The 22,124-nt window shown below is 38.6% G+C and overlaps 2 protein-coding genes across 3 annotated transcripts in view; both read left to right on the forward strand.

Moving 5' to 3' along the window:
• Positions 1–14,404, forward strand: part of LOC106090654 (discoidin domain-containing receptor 2) — a 236,296-nt gene extending 221,892 nt beyond the window's left edge. The window contains exons 10-12 of one of the 2 annotated variants that reach the window (XM_059364305.1): positions 4,229–4,461; positions 13,252–13,390; positions 13,932–14,404. In XM_059364305.1, the coding sequence (XP_059220288.1) occupies positions 4,229–4,461; positions 13,252–13,390; positions 13,932–14,404 (845 nt within the window). The remainder of the gene's footprint in view (positions 1–4,228; positions 4,462–13,251; positions 13,391–13,931) is intronic. The other variant, XM_059364306.1, reaches the window with a different exon arrangement.
• A 24-nt stretch (positions 14,405–14,428) lies between these two features.
• Positions 14,429–21,094, forward strand: LOC106090655 (protein kinase 4). The gene is made up of 2 exons (XM_013256934.2): positions 14,429–15,347; positions 19,765–21,094. The coding sequence occupies exon 1, from the start codon at positions 14,429–14,431 to the stop codon at positions 15,326–15,328; it is 900 nt and encodes a 299-aa protein (XP_013112388.2). The 3' UTR covers positions 15,329–15,347; positions 19,765–21,094.
• Positions 21,095–22,124: the final 1,030 nt, after the last annotated feature.

Consider the following 22,124-nt stretch of genomic DNA (forward strand, 5'->3'; position numbering starts at 1 on the left):
CTATATAAAGTAACCACCTTTCCGTATAATCCGGTGAATAATGCATTATTTATGAACCCATAGCAGCTATATCGAAAAATGGTCCGATTTGGATCAAGTTTAATTAGGTTGGGTTCAAGTGGTCGGTCTACCTTCAGACTCACTTAGACGTTGTCATACATTGTGATACCACAGGAACAGGATCGTTTTAAAAACCCAACAACTAGCGAATTTTCACATCTGTTATATGCGACAAGTTTTCAAGAAAACGAAAACCTTAAGTTGAACTCCTTCTTACTGCCATTGCTGAACACACATCTTTTGCTTACGTGTGGTACTATTTTCCTGCGTTTGGAATAAAAATGACCCCTGTATCACTGCATTCCGCAGTCATATGCGAAGTAGGGTAGGGTATACGCGGGGACACGCTGGGTACTTGGACACAAATTTTAATACCATATTCGATTTCTCGTCTCCAATACTTTTCATTTGATACCCTTATTGTACCCATCGGACGACTTTCGGATATGGGTGGCGTTTTTGCGGTAAGAGTGAAGGTCCGCCTCAACCCGATATCTAAAAATTATATAGGCTATGTTTCCTTCCAGACAAACGTACACCATCTATGAACATTTTTAGAAAATCGGTTCAGCTAAGTATCATATAGTCATAATGGGTCTAATGGCGTGACCTTCTATAATTCGATATGATTTTGTATGCCAGATTCGAAAACTACTCCCAAATACCTTTCATTTGAGCCCCATATTGAAATGAACGTGCAATATGTCTGTTTGGGGGAATTTTGGGGTTGGGCGCCCCGATGGGTACCTAGACTCAAATTTTAATACCATATTTGTATTCTTTTTATTTGATACCTATATTGTCCCGATCGGTCCACTTTTGATTTTGGGTTGTGTTTTTGGCATAAGGGGAGGGTCCGTCCCCCTTCCGATGCCGAAAAATTTTAAAGCCTATGTTTCCTTCCAGACCAACCTACACAATAAGCGAAAATATCGAGAAAATCGGTTCTGCCGTTTATCAGTCTATACGGAACAAAAAAAAAAAAAACCGAGTCCCATATATCCGTGATTGGCTAATGTGTCCATTTTGGGGGTTTTTGTGGGGGTGGGGTGACCCCCTATACTTGGAAATAATTTTTTATGCCAAATTCGTTATCTACTCTCACACACTTTTCATTTGATACCCACATTGTCCTTATCGGTCCACTTTTGATTTTGGTTGGTGTTTTTAGGGTAACGGTGGAGGGTCCGCCCCCTTCCGTTATCAATACATTTAAAAGTCTATTCCTACTTCCTGACCATATTCGTTATCTACTCCCGAATACCTTTCATTTGAGTCCCATATTGTAATGATACGGAACAAACAAACAAACACAAATTGAATTTTATATGTAAGATATCAGGTTATAGACCGATTTGGACCGTAGTTGTTGGAAAAAAGGGCACAAGAGGTTAAATCGGGAGATCGGTTTATATGGGAGCTATATCCAAATCTGAACCGATGTGGCCCATTTGTAAGTCCCATTGACCAACATCAACAGTAAGCATCTGTCCAAAATTTCAAGCGGCTAGCTTTACGCGTTCGACCGCGATCGTGATTTCGACAGACAGACGGACATGGCTATATCGACTCAGAATGTCGGGACGATCCAGAATATATATACTTTACGGGTTCACAGATCAATATTTCGATGTGTTACAAACGGAATGACTAGTGTAGTATGCCCTCCTGCTATGGTGGTAGGTATAAAAAGTCACATTTTGTTGCGGTTTATGGGCTAGTGGCATCATTGGACCTTACTTCTTCAAAGATGATGCGAATGTGAATGGTGAGTGCTACCGAATGCACGAGCTTGACTTGCATGACATGTGATTTAAACATAACGTTGCCACATGCCACACAGCACTCGTATCAATGGATTAATTGAGAGGCGAATTCGGTGAACATTTTATTTCACGTTCGGGACCGGTCAATTGGCCGCCTAGATCTTGCGATTTATCGCCTTTAGACTATTTTTGGTAGGGCTATGTTAAAGTTCGTGTCTATACAGACAAGGCCGCTTCAATTGACGCAATGGAAGACAGCATTGAAGCATTAATTCGTGAGATATTGGCCGAAATGTCATGTCATATCGATTCAAATAAAGATTTCATGCATTGCTCTGAATTTTATGCGTTTTTTTTTTGAAAAACTTTCCTATAACTCATAAAAAATCACCCATTAGCTTTGGTTACTAAGATCTTCCGTAGTCTAGAGATCTCGAGTGTATCCTGAAAGGAGTTACAGAATTCCATCCAGGATTAATTCTGAGCTATTTTTCAGATCGATCTTGTATATCTAAACTTAGCCTCATAGATGTCTCAGTGGTGAGATGCCCTTGTGGCCTTCGCTCTATTGAATAGTCTTCTGCAACCCTTGATTAGACGAATCAGTTCTGGTGGACTGACGGTGACTGTCCCTTGGTATGGCTGTAGGACAAACTGTCAGTCATTGCCTTAAATAACATATCACGACGACAGCTCTAAACGTCATTGCCACACGTTCGTCGGTCGGACCAAGCCGGGCCGGCCCTTTAACGGTGACTTTTGTCATTTTCAGGCAAGACACGCAAGTGAATACGTCTCGATTGCGAACAATTTGTGTGATCTTCAGCCTCATATGGAAAATAGAGATAAGTAGAGTGAAACAAGGGGCGATTTTTAGCATTGTATATAAACCAAGACGCCATTAGCACATCCCGGCGCTATGTACCTTCGGCCGAGAGAGGTATTGGGTCTACACCCCAAGTGCCCATGAAACCTTGTTGACTGCAAATGAAAACTTGCCCATGAACAATTCATTAGGGACCAAGGGCAAACTTCTCACATATCAATGAGTGCTGTCCGCTCAATGATAAGGGATCTCCTTTTTATAGCCGAGTCTGAACGGCGTGCCGCAGCACGACACCTCTTTGTGAAGAAGCTTTCACATGTCTGTCATACCATGTACTGTACTGTACGTCAAAAAAGTCGCCAGCATTAAGAGCGGGATAACCACTACTGAAAATTTCTTTAGATGTTCTCGCCAGGATTCGAAGTCATCATCATAGGCGGACATCTCTTCATATCGGTGGCCTCCAACCTTATTGACTAATAATAACAAAACACCGATCAGTGGTAAACAATGAGTCGACAATGTGGCCTCCGGATCAAGTACAGGTTGTCTCCTGAAATTTCTTGCAGACACCCACTTGAGGAAACAAAAGTCCTTCCGAAGACTAAGTTGTATGCTAGGCAAGCAGCTTTCTCGATCACCAACGCCAGGCAGCCACCAATCTCTATGATATAGAGCGGGAAGGTCAGTGAAACTAAAGAGAGTCTCTTGGCCAAGCTGCGTAACAAGCAGGTTAAGCTTTATTTACAATGACACAGTAGCAGCGGTACGAAAAATCGAGTGAATGCCGATTCTGGAGTTCACCAACCGCCCATCAAAAGAAGTTACGAAGGTCTATACGTTAAGCCCATGACGCTTAACGCCAGAGTTTGAGTCCTGGCGAGAATATCAGAAAAAAAAATTTACAGTGGTGGTTATCCCCTCCTAATGTTGGCGACATTTATGATGTACTTTGCCATTTCAAAACTTCTCCCCAAAGTGTTGTCGCTCCGAGGCACGCCGTTTGCTCTCGGCTATTAAAAGAATAACCTTTATCATTGAGCATGAAACTTGAATCGGACAGCACTCGATGATATGTGAGAAATTTGCTCATGTTCCTTAAATTTGCATTACACGTCATACGTTACTGGGTTACCTCTCACTTGCCGAACATGAGACCCGAAATTGACCCACATCGGAACATATTCGGATATATCTACCGCACATACAACGAATCTCGATTTAAGTTGTTGGGCTTTTGTCATCTGATTTTTCAAAGTTCTGCCCGGCAGATCCTAATCCATTTTTAACTGTTTATCCTTCATATTTGTCAGAATTTCGAAACCTAAAAAAAATCACTCGGGTAAAAAGTTTGTCTATGCATAAACTTCTGTCAGTTCATCAAAAATTTAAGTTTTTCCGTTTCTTTTTTTTTTCTTCTTTTGTTTGTTTTCCTGATTTTCTACTGCTGAATAATTATATACTTCATTAATTCACTAGAAACTACCATGAACTTATTCCCCATACTCATCTGAGTGACTTTTTCTGATTGTTTTTCTTTGTGTTCACTGTTTCGCTTTCTTCTTCTCTTTTACAGTAATCGCACCCAAACCCATCGATCAAGAACCCTCCGACGAGAATTTTATTGGCGTTGTTATTGTCGTCTTAACTGCCATCATTATCCTGCTGGTGGCCATCATATTATTTATCGTCTCGAGGACGAAGAGGGCTCGTGGTAGCAATGTTTTGGATGCATTCCAATATAGTTTTAATCCAAATACATTGGGTGGCAATGTTGATAAACATCGACCAAATGGCACAGGAATTAAAGTAAGTATCATTTCGAAGAGAGAAAGAGAAGAGAAAGGACACTGAAAAAAAAATTAAAAACTAAAAAATCAGTAAAATTCGTATCTCTAGAAGGATCACAAAGTAAAATCAAAATAACTTAATTTTTAATATTTAAATTATTTTGAAACTGTTTATCTAATTCATTTTAATACTCTCCACCACAGGATGGGGATATACTAATTTCGTCATTCTGTGCGTAACACCTTGAAATATGCGTCTAAGACCCCATAAAGTATATATATTCTTGATCGTCGTGACATTTAAAGTCGAACTAGCCATGTCTGTCCGTCCGTCTGTCTGTCGAAAGCACGCTAACATTTGAAGGAGTAAAGCTAGCCGCTTGAAATTCTGCATAAATACTTCTTATTAGTATAGGTCGGTTGGTACGAACCGATCTTGGGTCTTGACTTCGTAAGCTTTTAGAAGGCGCTATTCTTATTCGATTTGGATGTAATTTTTCACATTGTGTTTTGGTGTCATTTCCAACATTTGTCCGAAGTATGGTCCAAATCGGTCCATAACCTGGTATAGGTGCCATATAAACTGATCTTGGATCTTGATTTCTTGCGCCGCTAGAGGGCGCAATACTCACCCCAATTGGCTGAAATTTTGCATAAGGTGTTTTGATATGACTTCCAAAACCTGTAATGAGTATGGCGCAAAAAATTTTCTACAACGGCTTCTCCCAAGGCCTTCAACATAGTTGTGCAATATGGTCTGAATCGATCTATAGCTTGATACCGCTTTCATATAAACCGATCTCCCGATTTTGCTTCTTAAATAAATGACCTAATTTTTGGAACTAACCAAATATTAAATTGAGTCATATTACACATTTTTTTTATTAAAAAAATCATTAATTTTTAAAGAAAATACAACATACAATATACAATACAAATACAATTGATACACATTTTTTTTTTTAAAGAAAATTTATACGAAAAAAAAATTCTGGATAAAATATTTTTCACAATATTAATATTAATAAAATATATTACAGATCTTATTTTTAAAAACAATTTTTTGTTTTTATACCCACCACCGAAGAATGGGGGTATATTCATTTTGTCATTCTTTTTTTGTTCATAAGGAGGTTAAGTTCGAATATGGGCTATGTCGGATTATACCTTAATATAGCCCCCATATAGACCGATCCGCCGATTCACAGTCTTAGGCCCATAAAAGCAACATTTATTATCCGATTTTGCTGAAATTTGGTACAGTGAGTTGTTCAGGCCAGTCGACATCCTTCTTCAATTTGGCCAAGATCGGTGCAGATTTGGATATAGCTGTCATATAAAAAGATCTCTCGATTTAAGGTTTTGGGTCCATAAAAGGCGCATTTATTGTCCGATTTCAGACAAAAATGTCAGCCATAATCGGATAAGAATTGTGCCCTCTGGTGGCTATTGGTTGCCCAAAAAGTAATTGCGGATTTTTTAAAAAAAATTAAATGCATTTTTAATAAAACTTAGAATGAACTTTAATCAAATATATAATTGCCATTTTGTTCGATAACCTTTTGCCATCTTCATGCCAAATTTAGTATTCCACGCTCATAGAACTTCTGGCCTTTATCTGCAAAAAACTGAACCAAGTGCGATTTAATAGCCTCATCATTGCCGAAAGTTTTACCATTTAAGGAGTTCCGCAAGGATCGAAATATATGGTAGTCTGATGGTGCAAGGTCAGGGCTATATGGTGGATGCATCAAAAGTTCCCAGCCAAGCTCACTCAGTTTTTGGCGAGTGACCAAAGATGTGTGCGGTCTAGCGTTGTCCTGGAGGGATATGACACCTTTACGATTGACCAATTCTGGTCGCTTCTCCTTGATGGCTGTATTCAATTTGTCCAATTGTTGACAGTAAACATCCGAATTAATCGTTTGGTTCCTTGGAAGCAGCTCAAAATATACCACACCCTTCCAATCCCACCAAACAGACAGCATAACCTTCTTTTGGTGGATATCAGCCTTTGAAGTGGTTTGAGCTGGTTCACCATGCTTGGACCATGATCGTTTTCGACTAACGTTGTTGTAAACAATCCATTTTTCATCTCCAGTTATGATTCGTTTTAAAAACGGATCGAATTCATTGCGTTTAAGGTGCATATCACAAGCGTTGATTCGGTTTGTTAAATGAATTTCTTTCAATAAATATGGTACCCATATGAAAATTGACGCCAAACAAGCAAATGTAAACAAAATTTCGCGCACTTTTTTTCTAAAGCAAGCTAAAAGTAACAGCTGATAACTGACAGAAAAAAGAATGCAATAACAGAGTCACAAGCCGTTGAAAAAATTTGTCAACGCCGACTATATTACTACTATATTACCGACAATTACTTTTTGGGCAACCCAATATATCAGTTTATGAACCGATTTAAACCATACTTAGCACAGTTGTTGGACATCATAACAAAACACCTCGTGCAAAATTTCAGCCAAATCGATTAAGAATTATGCCCTCCAGTGGCTTAGGAATTCAAGATGCAAAATCGGTTTATATGGCAGCTATATTTTATCATGGACCCATATAGTCCGTTTACAATCCCAACCGACCTACAAAATTTCAAGAGGTTAGCCTTACTCCTTCGAAAGTTATCGTGCTTTCGACAGACAGACGTACGGACGAACATGGCTAGATCGATTTAAAATGTCATGACGATCAAGAATATATATACTTAATGGGGTCTTAGACGAATATTTCGAGGAGTTACAAACAGAATGATGAAATAAGTATATCCGCATCCTATGGTGGAAGGTATAACAAGCTTCTAAGAGCCGTAGAAGGCTCATCTGAAGCTCGGTTTGTATGGGAGCTATATCAGGTTATAGATCGATTTGAACCATACCTACCACGGTGTTTGAAGTTAGAACAATACATTTTATGGAAAAGTTTCAGCCAAATTAGAAAAAAGTTGCGGCTTTTAGGGGCTCAAGAAGTCAAGCCGAAAAGTTTAAACTTTACGCGTTCGACTAATTTCGTGATTTCGACAGATGGAGGGACGGACGGACTGGCGAAATTTTAAGCTTAGTTTACTTTACTTTAATTGGCTACGACAGAATATTTGTTCCACAAGCCGAACGTAGAATAGCTTTCCAAGCGCCTCGATCTTCTGCGCTCATTCTAAAATTTCGGACACCAAGTTTCGAGGTGTCTCCCACAACTTTATCTTCCCATCGGGCTCTTGGTCTTCCCGGTTTGCGTGTACCACCGTGGTTGCCTTCAAAAGACTTCTTTGTTGGAGCTTCTTCATCCATTCTGACAACATGACCTAGCCAGCGCAGCGGTTGTATTTTGATGCGTTAACTATGCTATCGTCTTCATACAGCCCGTGGTTCATACGTCGCCTATATTCTCCATTAACGCAAACTGGTCCATATATTTTACGAAGAATCTTTCTCTCAAATACTCCAAGCACTGCCTCATCTGCTTTCACAAGTACCCATGCTTCAGAACCATATAACAGCACGGGTAGTATCAATGCCTTGTATAGTGTAGTCTTCGTCCGTCGATAGGTGGCCTTGTTCCTAAACTGCTTACTTAGTCCAAAGTAGCATCTGTTTGCCAGTATTATTCTTCGCTTAATCTCAAAACGGCGAAATTCTAAGCGGCAATCTTTATTGTTTTACTTTACTCTAATAATTGCGGCTAATAAAGTTTTTCAACTTGACTTCTTGATCCCCTAGATCAAGAAGTCAAGTTGAAAAACTTTATTTTTACCCGTTCGCTCGCTATCGCGATTTCGGCAGACGGGGGGACTAGATGTTTAGATGGACTCAGAACGTCGAGACGATCAAGAATATACATATGTACATACTTTATGGGGTCTCAAATCAATATTTCAAGGTGTTACACGCTGAATTGTTAAAATAGTATACCCCACATCCTATAAAAATAAAACATAATTTTATTTTTCGATTTTTTCACCGTTTTCCCAGTGTATAACTGCAAAGCAATGAATGATAACTTCCTCTTTAAGTGGGCGAGCCAGAACAAAAATCACTGTAGAAACAGAAACAAACAAATAATAATAACGCAAAATAATGATAGAGTAAAGAAAAACACAAAGTTGGTTATAACAAAAAGAAAACAACAGATTTTTCTCATGCCTTAATGGCTAAAACAGAAAGAAAAGAGCAAGCCAGAACATTTGAATGGCTGCCATGAAAATAAGCTAAACAGCAAATTACAAATTGGGAGAAAGGAAGAAAGTTTTTGGCTTGGTATTAAGTCATTGGTTTTACTTGAAACATATCAAGGACATGCTCTGTAATTGCTGGGAGTGAAGGTTAAGGGTTATTACACAAGTGTTAGGCCAGGAAATTATAGCATTTTAAAATGAAATACATATACAATGTACAGGGTGGCTGATGAATATTGCTACAATGATGAATATTGCTACATTTTTTTTTCGGTGTATGGAATACATTTTTCTTTTATTCATGTTAAATTAAATTATTAAATTAATTATTAAATTATTATTAATTAAATTAATTAATTAATTAATTAAATTAATTATTAAATTATTATTATTAAATAGAAAAAAAGTTATTACATTTTTTTTTGGTAGCGGCTTTCATCAGCCACCCTGTATGTATATAATTTTATTTTAATGTGACAAAGGACCTTGGAGTCCAGGGAGCTTTAGAGCAAAAAACCTGCACTAAGCCTTGCTGTCCTTCGTCTATGTCATTTGCCAACAATATAACAAAAAAGCAAAATACTTTGGGTTTTTATGTCGCTTAGGTCTAGACAACATTTAAGATTATAAATGAAAACCTCTTACCCATACTTTGTTGTTTTGCTTTGGCCCTTTTGTAATTGTTTTAGGCCTTATACTCAAATGAAAACATCAGGTGTTTTTATTGGCATTTTATATTTTGGACAATTTATGCGCCTGTATGTTTGCGAAATTTTTAAGAGTTGTTTGTTATAAGGATTAAACTGGAAACCAAAATTTTTAAAGTTACCAAATGCCAATAATAAAGTTTTAATTATAACAAGTAAAAAGGCGTTAAGTTCGGCCGGGTCGAATCATATATACCCTCCACCATGGATCGAATTTGTAACGTTCTTTGAATGACTTTTTCAAATAGAAAAACACCACCTGCAAAATTTCAGGCAAATCGATTTAGACCATACCTGGAACAGTCATATCAAAGCGTCATATGCAAAATTGCAACCATATCGGATAAGAATTGCGCCCTCTAGAAGCTCAAGAAGTCTAATCGGGAGATCGGTTTATATGGCGGCTATATCAAGGAGTACAATAAGATTACGAGAGCGGCAAAACGTACCTCCTGGTAACTTTTCTGCGAATAGGTCGATAGCGTAAGGACACCGGCAAGATAAAAAAAATTTCTCTCAAATTTGAAACTTTAGTAGACGACATGGGAGTGAGAGCGGGTACTACGGGGGACATGATCAGGCTTTTGATAAAAACCCATTTTCCGCAGCATGCCTGTGTCAAGGGAATGTCGGTGGAGACTGCCCTGCACTAGGGGGCTTTTAACAATGTGCGGAACGACACACTGGTGGCCACCGGAGCGCAGAGGTTAGCATGTCCGCCTATGACGCTGAACGCCTGGGTTCGAATCTTGGCGAGAATAGAAATAATTTTCAACGGTGGTTTTCCCCTCCTAATGCTGGCAACATTTGTGAGGTACCATGCCATGTAAAACTTATCTCCAAAGAGGTGTCGCACTGCGCCACACACCGTTCGGACTCGGCTATACCATTGAGCTTAAAACTTGAATCGGACTGCACTCATTGATATGTGAGAAGTTTGCCCCTGTTCCTTACTGGAATGTTCATTGGCAAAATTTGCATTTTGCGGACCGACAAACTAATCCAATCGTTAGACCAGTACCGGGTGGACCCGGTTCTTAGAGACATATGCTAAGGAACAGGTGGATAAATTGGCATAAATATAAGAGAGAAAGGTTCATATGGCACGCCACAGGGGGGGCATTTTATCGCCAATCCTGAAGTTGACCACCATAAATGACCTATTACGGATGCTGATTGAGGAAGAGGTGGAGGCTACGCAGACCATGTTAAAATAAAGGGTGATTTTTTTGAGGTTAGGATTTTCATGCATTAGTATTTGACAGATCACGTGGGATTTCAGACATGGTGTCAAAGAGAAAGATGCTCAGTATGCTTTGACATTTCATCATGAATAGACTTACTAACGAGCAACGCTTGCAAATCATTGAATTTTATTACCAAAATCAGTGTTCGGTTCGAAATGTGTTCATTCACCGTAACGTTGCGTCCAACAGCATCTTTGAAAAAATACGGTCCAATGATTCCACCAGCGTACAAACCACACCAAACAGTGCATTTTTCGGGATGCATGGGCAGTTCTTGAACGGCTTCTGGTTGCTCTTCACTCCAAATGCGGCAATTTTGCTTATTTACGTAGCCATTCAACCAGAAATGAGCCTCATCGCTGAACAAAATTTGTCAAAATTTGAACACATTTCGAACCGAACACTGATTTTGGTAATAAAATTCAATGATTTGCAAGCGTTGCTCGTTAGTAAGTCTATTCATGATGAAATGTCAAAGCATACTGAGCATCTTTCTCTTTGACACCATGTCTGAAATCCCACGTGATCTGTCAAATACTAATGCATGAAAATCCTAACCTCAAAAAATCACCCTTTACTTGTAAGGTGTAAGGATCTGAACGAGCTATGCAGAGGGGCGGAAGGGGTCTTGCATATGGCATGTGACTGGGTAAGGCCCAAAGGTCTCAATATTAACCCAGAGAAGACTGAAATATGCCTGTTCACGAGAAAGACGAAGGTGGGCCAATTTAACGCACCACGTTTTCTCAATAAGACGGTTTCGATATCTGACAAGTCGAATACTGAGGTATGATCTTGGACAGGAAACTAAATTGGAAGTGCCACATTCAGGAGCGTACTGAGAAGGCTCACAGATGTGGGGTTCTATGTAGACTCGAAATTAGGCCCGAAACGGGGATAGTCTACTGGCTCTACAAGAGCGTGATTAGACAAATACTTACTTACGCCTCAGTAGTTTGGTGAACTGCTATGGAGAAAAAGTGCAACATAAGGATCACACAAGAGGTTCAGAGAACATGTTGTCTTGGCACAGGCGGAGCGATGAGGATCACGCCCACATGTGCATTAGAAACTATTCTAGATATCCGACCCATTGACATACAGATTACGTGTGAGGCTTAAGGCCAGGGGAGAATGATTTGAAGATGGGAGCAGCTCATACCATCACGATAGAAAACCTGGAAGGAAGGGAAGAGGTTGCCAATCGGATACCTGAGATAAACCTTGAAGTCGGGTGCGAGGCACTGTTGCATTCGGCACAGTCTTGGATTGACGGAACCCTAGTATTGCCATCTGGAAGATCATGTTACACGGATGGATCAAAGCTAGAGGACAGAGCGGGACTATATTGAGAACCCAGGGACTGAGATTTGTTTTAGACTATTCGGGCGATCACGGAATGTGTGATATGATGTGGGGTTAACTCGAGGATGTCGAGTGTTAACATCTTAAATGAATGAAAATTGGCCATCAGGGTAATAACACCCTGGACGGTAAGGTCACGAACAGCCTTGGAGTGTATGAAAGAGTTAAACGGCTTCTCTGAGGATGGCACGATCCGCATCGTTTGGGTGCCGGGCCATAGCGGAGTAATTAGGAATGAGAAAACAGACGATTTGGCAGTGAAGGCCAGAGAACTGCCGTCAATAAATTTGGTTAACCCGAAGCCTTTCGGGTGGACGCAGTCCGAGTTAAGGGCGTGGGCGACGAATGCGCATGCAACATTGTGAAACAGTGAAACGGTCGGCAGGCCAACGAAAATATAGGGTTATGGGGTGATCCAGATCGTGAGAAAATGTGTTACAAACGGAATTATGAAATTAGAATACCGCCCATACTATGGTGAAGGGTATAAAAAGTCAATAGGAAGAGAGTGAGGATTATTATTTTGTATATACAAGCAAAAACTAGAAAAATAAGTATATCCGATGAGAATTTAACTCTACAGTTTCTCAAGAAGTCAAATCGGGTGATTATTTTATATGGAAGGTGCATTGGGTTATATGTACCCAGCAGTTCAAACGTCTATCATGACATTTTCTTCAAAAACTTCATAAAGACAATTTGATTTTTGTCAGCGATATGGCATATCTGCTGACGTTTCTTACAGATTGTCTGTTTATGTTGTCGATGAATTCACGTCAAGTTCACGATGAAGTCGGCGCAGGTTTTTTATTGAGAAATTTAAAGTTTTATTTATTTTTTTCTTCGAACACCTCTAAAGGACATCGTAACAGATCTGTCGCTTGAATTGTCATGGGACACAATGACATGTTCGTTAGCAATGTCGCTTAAAATGTCATCAACGATTTATGTGGGCTGTCAGCTATAAGTCTTCAACGATTTAACATGGTCATGCACCCGTCTTTTAAGACGTCTTGACGGTATGGCCTGCTGGGTATACAGCCTCTTAGGTTCAATACCGTCTCAAAGATCTAATACAACTTCATTGATAAATAATGGCCCATAGGCCAACAAATGGTTTAGGCTGTCCTACAAACCAAAGCCCCGATTTTTCTTCCTAAGTCCCTAAATTCTTCAATACTTTGTTTTTCATTTTCAAAAGAAAATTTTCTCTATATTCCAAAAAAAAATTTAAATTTTCAATAATTTTTTGTTATAATTATTAAATTTTCCAACACTTTTTTGCTCTCTCTCTCTCATTGCAGGCCAGCGTAGATGATAATGATTCAATTGGAAAGAATAGCCTCTACCATGAACCCTTCAATGTAAATATGTACACCAGTGGTGTAAATGGCTATGCAGCGGTTAATGATTTGCAGTGTAACATGACGCCAGACTATACAGGTAAGTCAAAACCACGACAAACATTAACAGCAACCACCACAACCTTCAGAACATTAAAGAAAGCTAGGGCAATGAAGAATGAGGAATTGCTTCCTCTTATTTCATGCAAACCTTTTGACCCTCACCCACTTAAAACCACCATAAATTATGGCCTTAAAAAAAAGCGAACTCTCAAGAAACCATAGAAAACATCTTATAACGCCTATAAAGCCATAAAGACTGGTCGCCAGGCAGGAAAAAGGAAAATATGATTTCTTCGTTTTTTTGTTCGGTGTGGTATGGTGTGGGCAAGGGCAATAGTCGGCAGCATGCTGACCCACCACATAGCCGTTAAGTGATGACTTGACGAATTTTTTTTTTCTAAGGCCATAACAAAATTACATTAGAAAACCTTAAAAAACAAATCAGCAGCTACAGCAATATTAACAACACCATTTTAATGGCTTGTGTTTTTTTTTTTCCTCCCTCACTCTCTGCTCCCAATCTTCTTATTTTCCTTTTTCGGTTTGTCTTTATTTTTTTTTGCCCTATTTTTGGTCAGATGTTCCTGAAGGCGGTTATGCTGTACCCCACATGCAGGACTATATGCCCTCGAAAATGTCCAATTCCACGCCGGGTGGCTATGTGAATGTGCGACGCACCCCACCGCCACCGCTAAGCAGCATATTCCCCAGACCGCCACAGGTACCACCACCGCCAATGGAAAAATATTATGCCACCACGGCGATATTTAAGCCCATCAAGGGTCACAGCGGCAGCAACACCATGAGCAGTAAGGCCAGCAGTAATCTGAGTAATGAGCATAATTACGATGACAACATGGGCACCATGAATTCACAGTCGACAGCGCCCATGATCAATCCATACAACACGGCGACGGTGGGAGCGGGTGGAGTAGTTGGTGGTGGGGGTGGTGGTGGTGGTGGAGGCATGAATAATGCCAATAACAGCGATAGCATGCAATTCCAAAGGGCCAGAACCTATAATTTCCGCAGCTATCCAGACAACCTTTAGTTTGAGACCCAACAGAAGGCGACGATGCTGGCCAATGGTGGTGGCATCGCCGCTGCGGCAACAGCATCCGCGTCAGCAGCAGCAGCAACAACATCATCATCTATAAATAATAACAATAACATTAACAATAGAAAAACTCAAGTAGTTGGTAGTAGCATTAATAATAAGAACAATCATTGTAGCAGCGGCAACAAATTATTAGCATCGGCAACAGCGTCAAATATCGCCTCTAGCAGTAATCCCTCAAAGAATTTAAAATCACAACAACAATCGCATAATCCCACCCATCACCATCATCATCAGCAGCAGCAGCAGCAAAAACAAAAAAGACTCTCAATTTTGAGCACCACCATGCCGAAGCAGATAAATCATCACATGCCACAGTTATACCAGGATAACGAGGCATTCTATCATCATCAACAACAACAGCAACAACACTCGACGCCACGCTCTTCAGCTGTGGTGGCACCCCACTTCAGCTACACTCTGCAGAATAGCAAAACTTCATCTCTAGCCCCGAGGCCTCAACCCACATCACAAGCTTTTTATCACAACTCTCTGAAGACAAGTGATTTGAAAGTTCTAAAGCTTTCGCTAACCAACAAAGACTGTGATCCCGAAGATGACAGCGATGATATACTCTCCGATGATCGCGGCGATGAGGATGGTGATTATTATATGCCTTCGTCTCTGGAAATATTGGGCATACAAAAGGCATTGGAAAACATTGAGGCTGCCGAACAGAAAACTGCAGCTAATGATAGCGATGACTTGGATGAGGGCGCTGTTAGCAGTGAGAAAAATTCAGAATCGTCTAATGATTTAGAAGTTACAAAAAATGCTGCAAATAATTTATTTAAACTACAACAACAACAACCCGAACAAGAAGATGAACAAACAACAAATAGGCTGTGGTATCATTGATGAAACCAATGGATTTGAGGTAAGTATAAAATTCTGTAATAATAAGAAACAAGTAAAAGCGTGCTAAGTTCGGCCGGGCCGAATCTTATATACCCTCCACCATGGATCGCATTTGTCGAGTTCTTTTCCCGGCATCTCTTCTTAGGCAAAAACGGATATAAGAAAAATTGCTCTGCTATTAAAACGATATCAAGATATGGTCCGGTTCGGACCACAATTAAATTATATGTTGGAGACCTGTGTAAAATTTCAGCCAATTCGTATAAGAATTGCGCCCATTGGGGCTCACGAAGTAAAGTAGAGAGAACGATTTATATGGGATCTGTATCGGGCTATAGACCGATTCAGACCATAATAAACACGTTTGTTGATGGTCATGAGAGGATCCATCGTACAAAATTTCAGGCATATCGGATAATAATTGCGACCTCTAGGGGTCAAGAAGTCAAGATCCCAGATCGGTTTATATGGCAGCTATATCAGGTTATGAACCGATTTGAACCTTATTTGACACAGTTGTTTAAAGTAAAAATAAAATACGTCATGCAAAATTTCAGCCAAATCGGATAGGAATTGCGCCCTCTAGAAGCTCAAGAAATCAAATCCCCAGATCTGTTTATATGACAGCTATATCAGGTTATGGACCGATTTGAACCATACTTGGCACAGTTGTTGGATATCATAACGAAATACTTCGTGCAAAAATTCATTCATATCGGATAATAATTGTGCCCTCTAGAGGGTCAAGAAGTCAAGACCCAAGATCGGTTTATATGGTAGCTATATCAGGTTATAGACCGATTTGAACCATACTTGGCACAGTTGTTGCGTATCATAACAAAACACGTCGTGCAAAATTTCATTCCAATCGGATAAGAATTGCGCACGCTAGAGGCTCAAGAAGTCAAGACCCAAGATCGGTTTATATGGTAGCTATATCAGGTTATGGACCGATTTGAACCATACTTGGCACTGTTGTTGGATATAATAAGAAAACACGTTGTGCAAAATTTCATTTCAATCGGATAAGAATTGCGCACTCTAGAGGCTCAAGAAGTCAAGACCCAAGATCGGTTTATATGGCAGCTATATCAGGTTATGGACCGATTTGACCCATACTTGGCACAGTTGTTTGATGTCATAGCAAAACACGTCATGCAAAATTTCATTCCAATCGGATAAGAATTGCGCACTCTAGAGGCTCAAGAAGTCAAGACCCAAGATCGGTTTATATGGCAGCTATATCAAAACATGGCCCGATATGGCCCATTTACAATACCAACCGACCTACACTAATGAGAAGTATTTGTGCAAAATTTCAAGCGGCTAGCTTTACTCCTTCGGAAGTTAGCGTGCTTTCGACAGACAGACGGACGGACGGACGGACGGACGGACAGACGGACGGACATGGCTAGATCGACATAAAATGTCACGACGATCAAGAATATATATACTTTATGGGGTCTCAGACGAATATTTCGAGTAGTTACAAACAGAATGACGAAATTAGTATACCCCCCATCTTATGGTGGAGGGTATAAAAAATGAATATACCCCTATCCTTTGCTGGTGGGTATAGCAAGTAAAAACTTTCGGGCGGCCTGAATCTGGGGAACCCCCCCACCATGGATTCTGCTAAAAAAGTATACAAACTAAATTTAGTTGTAGGGCATAAATTTACTCTACGTCCCGAATTTCCACCAAAGCAGGCTAAAATCAAAGCTTTTAGGAGCCGAACAAGGAACTTGCCACAGTTGTTGGAAGTCAGCAGAACACAACGTGCAAAATTTTAGCCACACATCGGCTCAAATTGCACCTTCCTGGGACTCCAGACCTGAAATCGGGGGATTGGTTTATATGGTAGCTTTATCAGGTTATAGAACATTTTGTACCGTACTTGGCACAGTTGTTGGAAGTCGTTACGGAACACTACATGAAAAATTTCAGCTAAATCGGAAAAGCTTACGGCTTTTAGGGGCTCACTAAGTCAAATCGGAAATCGGTTTATATTGAAGCTAGATCAATTTAAACCGTTCTTGACATGGTTGTTGAAAGTTGTAATAGAACACCTCGTGCAAAATGTCAGCCTAATCGGGAAACAATTGCTGCTTGTAAAGGCTTAAGAAGTCAAGTCGAAGGACCATTTTAAAGGGTGATTTTTTAAGAGCTATAGGAAAATTAAAAAAAAAATCCCATAAAATTCCGAAAAATGCAAGAAATCTATATTTGAATCGATTGCAGGGATGGAAAAGTCAGTACTTTAGTACTTTTTCCACCCAAGAGTACCGTGGTACCACCATCACCGATTTGATGCACTTAAAATTTTTTTAAGTATTTGGATGTTTTTGAGCTTTTTTATACCCACCACCGAAGGATGGGGGTGTATTCATTTTGTCATTCCGTTTGCAATATATCGAAATATACATTTCCGACCCTAAAAATTATTTATATTCTTGATCAGCGTAAAAATCTAAGACGATGTAGCCATGTCCGTCCGTCTGTCCTTCTGTCTGTTGAAATCACGCTACAGTCTTTAAAAATAGAGATATTGAGGTGAAACTTTGCACAGATTCTTTTTTTGTCCATAAGCAGGTTAAGTCCGAAGATGGGCTATATCGGACTATATTTTGATATAGCCCCCATAAAGACCGATCCGCCGATTTCGGGTCTTAGACTCATAACACTCACATTTATTATCCGATTTTGCCGAAATTTGGGACAGTGTGTTGTGTTAGGCCCTTCGACATCCTTCTTAAAATTAGTTCAGATCGGTCTAGATTTGGATATAGCTGTCATATAGATCGATCCTCCGATTTAAGGTCTTAGGCCCATAAAAGCCACATTTATTATACGATTTTGCTAAAATTTGGAACAGTGAGTTGTGTTAGGCCAATCGACATCTTTCTTCAATTTGTCCCAGATCGTTCTAGGTTTGGGTATAGCCGCAGTATAGACCGATCTCTCGATTTAAGGTTTTATACCCATAAAAGGCGCATTTATTATCCGATTTCGCCAAAATTTGAGACAGTGAGTTTTGTTAGGCCCTTTGATATACTACTTCAATTTGGACCAGATCGGTCCAGGTTTGGATATAGCTGCCATATAGACCGATCCTCCGATTTAGGGTCTTAGGCCCATAAAAGCCAAATTTATAATCCGATTTTGCTGAAATTTGGGACAATGAGTTATGTTAGGCTCCTCGACATACTTCGTCAATTTTGCCCAGATCGGTCCAGATTTGAATATAGCTATCATATAGACCGATACGCCGATTTAGGGTCTTAAGCCCATAAAAGCCACATTTGTTATACGATTTTGCTAAAATTTGGGACAGTAAGTTGTGTTAGGCCACTCGAATTCTCTCTTTAATTTGGCCCAGATCGGTCCAGGTTTGGATATGGCTGTCATATAGACCGATCTCTCGATTTAAGGTTTTGGGCCCATAAAAGGCGCATTTATTGTCCGATGTCGTCGAAATTTGGGACAGTGAGTTGTGCTAGGCTCTTTAACATTTTTCTGAAACTTACCACAAGTCGGTACAGATTTGGACATAGCTGCTAAATAGACCGATATCTCGATTTAAAGACTGGGTCCCATAAAAGGCGCATTTAGAATCCGATTTCACTGAAATTTGACACAGTGACTTGTGTAAGGCTTTTCGACATTCGTGTCGTATATTGTTCAGAGCGATTTATTTTTGGATACAGCTACTAAAAATATCAATTTTTTGTTATACTCAATTGAGGAATGATTGATATCTATTAGTATTTGTTCCAAATCGGAATATATTTCGATATAGCTGCTATGGGTCATGAAGTATGCATGTTTTACCGGATTTTGACGAAAGGTGGGTTACCGGATTTTTGAGATGGTGGGTATCCAAAGTTCGGCCCGGCCGCGTTTGTACTTGTTTTTCTTTTCTCCTGATGCCTCTCCATCTCTGAGAGCTTTGCTACTGACGATAGATTTGATCTATATAACACAATTTTGGTTCCAATAGGAATCATGCAACACTCCTGATCGTATTATGGATATCTTAGTACTATACTCTTGGTCGTATCATGGATACCTTAGCGTGCGGTTTTGAAAAGATAGCCGGTCTCGTAGAATTTATATTTTTCAAACTTGAAATCAATGTTATGAGGTGTTGCAGACAGAAAGATGTTAACAGAAAACTTTTAATCCACAAGTGGAAAGGGATCAAGGAAAGGGATTTTCGGACCCAGAATCTGCTTTACATTTTGTATTAATTTTAAAACTTAGTGTTTTCAAATGACTTTCTCTATTTCCTAGTCCGCATCTGGGATCGGCTCTGTATATTACCATATTATATTCCATTTCATAAGTTTTCTTCATTTTGCAACTTTGACCTTAATGCCATTTTTTTTGTATGGCAAATTGTTAACAAATTTCTTCCTTATTATTTCTCTTTCCAGCGCTTAAACTCTGAATATGAACAAAAAGTAACAACAAGAACTACACAAACAATAACCGAAATCCTGCCTGAGTTACAAGGACTGGCCACAAAATGTTAGCCTTAAATTGGCAATGAAATCAGCCAACAAAGAAAAAAAAGGTAAATAAGGCTTTGTGCAACACAACTTCAGGTGGACTGACTAATAATGGCTAAAAAATAAAAAAAAAAAAATATATACAAACCCATAAACATACAAAAGGAAAATTTTTGACGGTAATGATGGAGAGAAACGAACAAACTCTCACTAAGAAAAATAATAATAAAAAAGCAAAACATAAGCCCACATAATATTATTATAAAAAAAAAACTCAAACCCCCAAACAACTAGAACACCGTATGCTTTACCTTAACGAAAAGAAAAACCGAAACGAAGGAAAACTACACAAACTTCATGAAAATTTGGTGAAGCAAAAACAAACAAATAAACTAAACAAGCAACCAACAAAACAAAAGAAGATGGAAAGTATAGACTTGGGTCTAAACTTTTGTCAAGACTTCCAACACAAGCCGATATACGAACCAGCCATACACTCTACCCTACACACCACAAAACTTAAACTTACACTGAGAGAAAACAAATTTTTGGTTTTTTTTATACGAAATCTATAAGAGGACTTTTAGGATTTTTCTTTTGGTTCAAATTTTTGTATTATTCATAGTAGAGTAGTTTTGAAGAAAAAGCACCTTTAATTTTATATAGCCAAGGTAAAGAAAAGGAAAAAAGGAAATCATAACAACTATACACCAACTCACTACATACAATACATATGTACTCGTACATCACTCTACACACACACACCAAACTTACTTGATGATGAGATAGTAGGAAAAAAACAAGAACACAACAACTTAAAATGAAATTTTTGCCAACGAAACAAACAAAACAAATTATTAAAGTTTTAAACTTAAAAGAAGAAAAAAAAGAACATATTTATTAAAAAAATAACAAACAAAAAAAAAAAATCTAGCAAAAACCAGCTAAGAAGCACATAAAGTTTTTTTGTAAATATTTCAAATTGATAAGGAAATTTGAGAAAAAATATTAAATAAAATATATTTCAAAGAAAAATGGTAGTAAGACTATTAAAACAGCAAGCCGATCAATAGGTGAACTCATTTAAATTCGTAATGAAATCCAGTAAGGACTATTTTAAGTAACACAACGTACACATACAACAACAACTTATATAGCCATTCTTAAGCAACCAAGTATTGAACACAAAAAAAAAGTAAACAAAGTGACACAAAAAAAAGAAAACACTTAAACAATTAATTAGCTGAATTTTTTAATGAAATCGTAAAGAAAATTAAATTAAAAAAAAAAAAAAAATAATTATCGAAAAAATTGAAAATAATTACATATAGCAAAAGCAATTAAAATCTATTTGTTTTTTTAATATAGATTTATCGAAATACATTAACGAATTTATATCAAAAATCAAAGTTTATTTTTCAAAGTAAAACTTTTTTTCTACTGTGATGTTTTCTCTTCAAAGTAACATATTTTTGTGTCCTTATTTCAGTTATGCAGAATTTTAAAAAGACTTTGGGCTTAATTCTACTCCAAGTCGATAAAAAAAGGATCGGTCTTTATGGGGGTTCATGGTGTTCCTCAATAAAGGCCGACTCTTTGACAAGTATGACCTACAAGTACCAGAAAAACTATGATCTATGTGATCCAACTTCAGCTATCAGTTATGAAGCGCTTGTATAAATGACTATTCCATATTTAAATGAAATCGGAATATAAAACAAATCGTTTGTGTTTTAAAATCAGAAGAACTCCTCAGCTGTGTACCTCAATAAGCTTGGAGCATAAGAAGAGTGAGAAATACAAATCGATCTGTATGATTCTCCCCTTTCTGACCTTAGCCTAAATGCTGGCAAAATATCGATGGCACTATCGAAACTATCGATATTTTATTTTTTGTCTGAATATCGATTGATATTTTTACTATCGGTTTTATCGAGAAAGCTTAGTTTTTTGAAAAATGTAATAAAAATAAGCAATCCGACACTGAGTGTATCCTATAAGGTACATTTCGCCTATAGAGGGCGACTGACTTCATAAATTTGGTTTTATTCGGTATATGCATTGATTTTGGATCTACATAAATCGATCTCCTACTTTTACCTTCTCATTTACATTCTCATCGATTGAAATAAAAGTGATGGGAAATTAATGGTAGTATCGATATTTACTATCGAATGTTGGGATTTATTATCGAATGTTGGGATTTATTATCGAATGTTGGGATTTATTATCGAATGTTGCGAAAGTATCGAATGTTGCGAAAGTATCGAATGTTGCGATATATT

Source organism: Stomoxys calcitrans, chromosome 3 (genome assembly GCF_963082655.1).
Source record: "Stomoxys calcitrans chromosome 3, idStoCalc2.1, whole genome shotgun sequence".
Classification (NCBI taxonomy): Eukaryota; Metazoa; Arthropoda; class Insecta; order Diptera; family Muscidae; genus Stomoxys; species Stomoxys calcitrans.